This window comes from Gloeophyllum trabeum, assembly GCF_000344685.1.
Source record: "Gloeophyllum trabeum ATCC 11539 unplaced genomic scaffold GLOTRscaffold_00211, whole genome shotgun sequence".
NCBI classification, from domain to species: Eukaryota; Fungi; Basidiomycota; class Agaricomycetes; order Gloeophyllales; family Gloeophyllaceae; genus Gloeophyllum; species Gloeophyllum trabeum.
In genome coordinates, this window is record NW_006920619.1 from 1 (window position 1) to 3,144 (window position 3,144).

At 50.7% G+C, this 3,144-nt stretch overlaps 1 protein-coding gene across 1 annotated transcript; it reads left to right on the forward strand.

Moving 5' to 3' along the window:
* Positions 1-369: 369 nt before the first annotated feature.
* On the forward strand, positions 370-3,025 carry GLOTRDRAFT_28649 (uncharacterized protein; the record flags this gene model as incomplete). The annotated part of the gene is made up of 2 exons (XM_007873446.1): positions 370-470; positions 2,779-3,025. Coding segments are annotated over 2 exons (348 nt in total), but the record flags the coding sequence as incomplete, so codon positions are not given.
* Positions 3,026-3,144: the final 119 nt, after the last annotated feature.

A 3,144-nucleotide genomic window follows, 5' to 3' on the forward strand; every position in this document is an offset into this window, starting at 1 on the left:
GAAGCATTACAACAGTTCCATCAGGCGAAGCATATATTTGTTCTTCTCGGCATCCGGAGTGATTTCAATATACCGAAACTACACTCTCTCCTCCATTACATCGCCTCGATTAAGTGCTTTGGCATGACGGACAACTACAATACGGAGTACACCGAACGCTTGCACATCGACTTCACCAAGGACGCCTATCGTGCGACAAACCACAAAGATGAATATCCGCAAATGACAAAATGGCTGACACGTCGTGAAAAGGTCCTTCGCCATGAGAAGTATATCAAATGGCGTGTTGCTGGCTGCCCGCCACCTGACGTTCCACAGACCGACGGCATGCCTGACCCGCGTGACCTGGGCTCACGTCCACACCTGCGAATGACCCGTCATCCAACCGTGAAGGCTGTCCCAGTATCTACCGTGAAACTCCAGTATGGTGCTCAATTTTTTGAAGCTGCCTTTGCTCGTTTCATGGTTCAGTACCATGAACCAAGATGGACCGCTTTCATCAGGAAAACCCTCCTAAGCTAATTATGTCTGATCATGTCTAATCCCGTATGATTATGCAGGATTAGCAGCATTATCCAATTTTATCTAATTATACAAGTTAGGTTTGTCCCCTAGCTAATTAGACATAATTATCACCCATTAGACAGTATCATATCCTATGAGACAGCAGTTATATTGCACTTTTCACTCATATGACATCAGTTCCCGGGATAGCAGGAGTATTAGAAAGATATATTCATAAGGTAGCTACAGACAGGCAAGTAACTACTGTCTCCCTGCCCTCATCAGCCCATTACTTTGCTCACAAAGCAGACTAGAAGCATTCCCAACAGCAGATGAGGACAGGAGAAGACATCAATAAAGCGGAACACAGATCATTGAAATATCAGAACACACCTATGACACAAACTACCTGGAACAGACACAACATGAGGACACACAAGCCAATGTACAGGATCATCAGCCATTGGCATACATTGCTTGGAAGAATAACTTACTCAAGAGTGGAGATATACGACAGGCACACACTCCGCAAAGCGCAGAGCCGCACGTAGTGAACTGCACGGGTTCGGGTAACCCGTGCGAGTCACGGGTAGGGGTATACGCGGGTACGGGAACAGGTCGCATTCTGCGGTACCCGTGACCCGGCGGGTCTCGATAACGCGTCGTTCGACGCGCTTTCGAAGCCGAAACCCGCGGGTACCCGCGTACCCGTACCCGACCCGTCGACGCGGGTTTCGTCGCAAGTGTGATACGGGTACATGCCGGGACACCGGTGGGTGTACCCGTGCAGTTCCCTAGCCGCACGCAATATGCATGTACATGTAAGGACACATCAGTGTCTGCAGCAGTAGCTGAACAACATGGAATACATACCGATCATCCAGCTCACAAGCATCTCGACCCATGCGAGCAGGCCATCAAACCGAAGGCGGGCATTGTCAATGAGAGCGAGGGGGATCCTGTATGCCGAGGGAAGGGTCTCGTGGCCATTGAAGCAACCTATCATCATGATATTTTGCGGTACATCTGAGTCACTCGTGACTGAACAAGTGGAACTTACCAGACAACCTTCCCGCGACACTGCGTGAGTCAGACCCTAGGAGAATAAGTCAGGCACCCGCGTCGGAAGGATGATGCTATCGAACCGACAAAGCCCCATGTGCGAGCACACGAACGTAGGCGACGGCAGGCGAGCCAGTGATGGAGAAAAGCGAGAGAGAGCAAGTGGAACGCGAATGTTGAACGTGGCGAATTGAATCGGAGTTCAAAACGCGGTATCAACAAAGTCATGTGACCGGCTACGTGTAACCGGATGACCGGGATCTGAGTCTGAGGAGAAAGCACTAAGTCCGTCAGGACTCTGGAGCTCGACCAGTGACAGTTTGTAGCTGCTTTTTGGGCTATGCTTCTCAGCCCCCCAAGCTCCTGCTACGTGACTGGGGCCATGCAGTGCGACTGATCTATACTACGGACATTCTAATCGTCTAATGTTATGTTTCTCACTGGCAACAGGACCATCTTGGGTCACATTTAGTGCCTTGACCCCCCACTTTAAAGGAATCGTGTACATAAGGTTCTATGCGCTCTTGCGCATTCAGCGCGTACGTTATAGGCAGTATAAGGCTCCGTTCGGTTGCACGGCCGCGTCGCGGCGCTCTCAAGGCGCCACAGCCAGCTCGGCCACGTGGCAGTGCTTTTAGTGAGACGCGATTGGCTGAAAGACTGTTTTGGCGTCGTTGGCCGCGACGGGGCCATGCATCCGAACAGAGCCTAACCCTCGATGTAGGGTAGAGGAAGGTCGAGACTATATACGTGCCGAGGTCCGGCAGATGCCAACCATGTGCACCTGCCGTTTTGGGCGGAGAATCCTGCCTTTTTGAGCACGCGCGAGAGCCTGGGGGGGACTTCTGCGACGTTGATACTAAACGGGTACAAGCCTCCATTAAAGACAGTTGCTCGTCTACTAAGTCTTTTTTAAGAGGCGCAGGATCAAGCCTAGTAACTATCCCTTAAAGCACCTTGCATTCTTGCCCTGCAGCTATAACTGCAAAGATCATTCGCCAGATGCATGCAGGCAGTCGCAAGGATTCGCACAAACACATTGATGACGGACTGTGTTACAAGAGTAGCTAATAAATGTACATCACTTTTTGCGAGGTGGTTCATGTAAATTATCTGTTGGTCATTCTGGATTATACAGCAGTAATGCGCATAAGAAGCATTTTTTGTCATCATACATAATTATGTCTAAATTATGTCTAATTAGCTCAGGAGGGTTTTCCTGATGTTTCAGGTTGAACAGGCGGCTGCGAACATATACCTCCCATTCCAGCGTCTCCCGGTGTTCCATAAGATCAAGTTCTGGATCAAGGATCCATTTCACCGTGGACTTGGTTCAGAGACATCGGACGCCGTCCACGTACGTCCATCGCGTCGAGATTCACGCGAGCGCGAGGTGCCCGCCCGCTTCGACACAGTGCTCGTCAATCTGGGCGTAGGCACGGGTACGGACATCCGGGGTGCGTCACTTGTTGCAGTTGAGCCCTTGTACTCATACAGCCACAGATTATCGTGTAGCACAAGTGCGTGTCGTATTCGCACTACCCCTTACCACCGTGGCGCGGTTATTCGAAAGGCCCC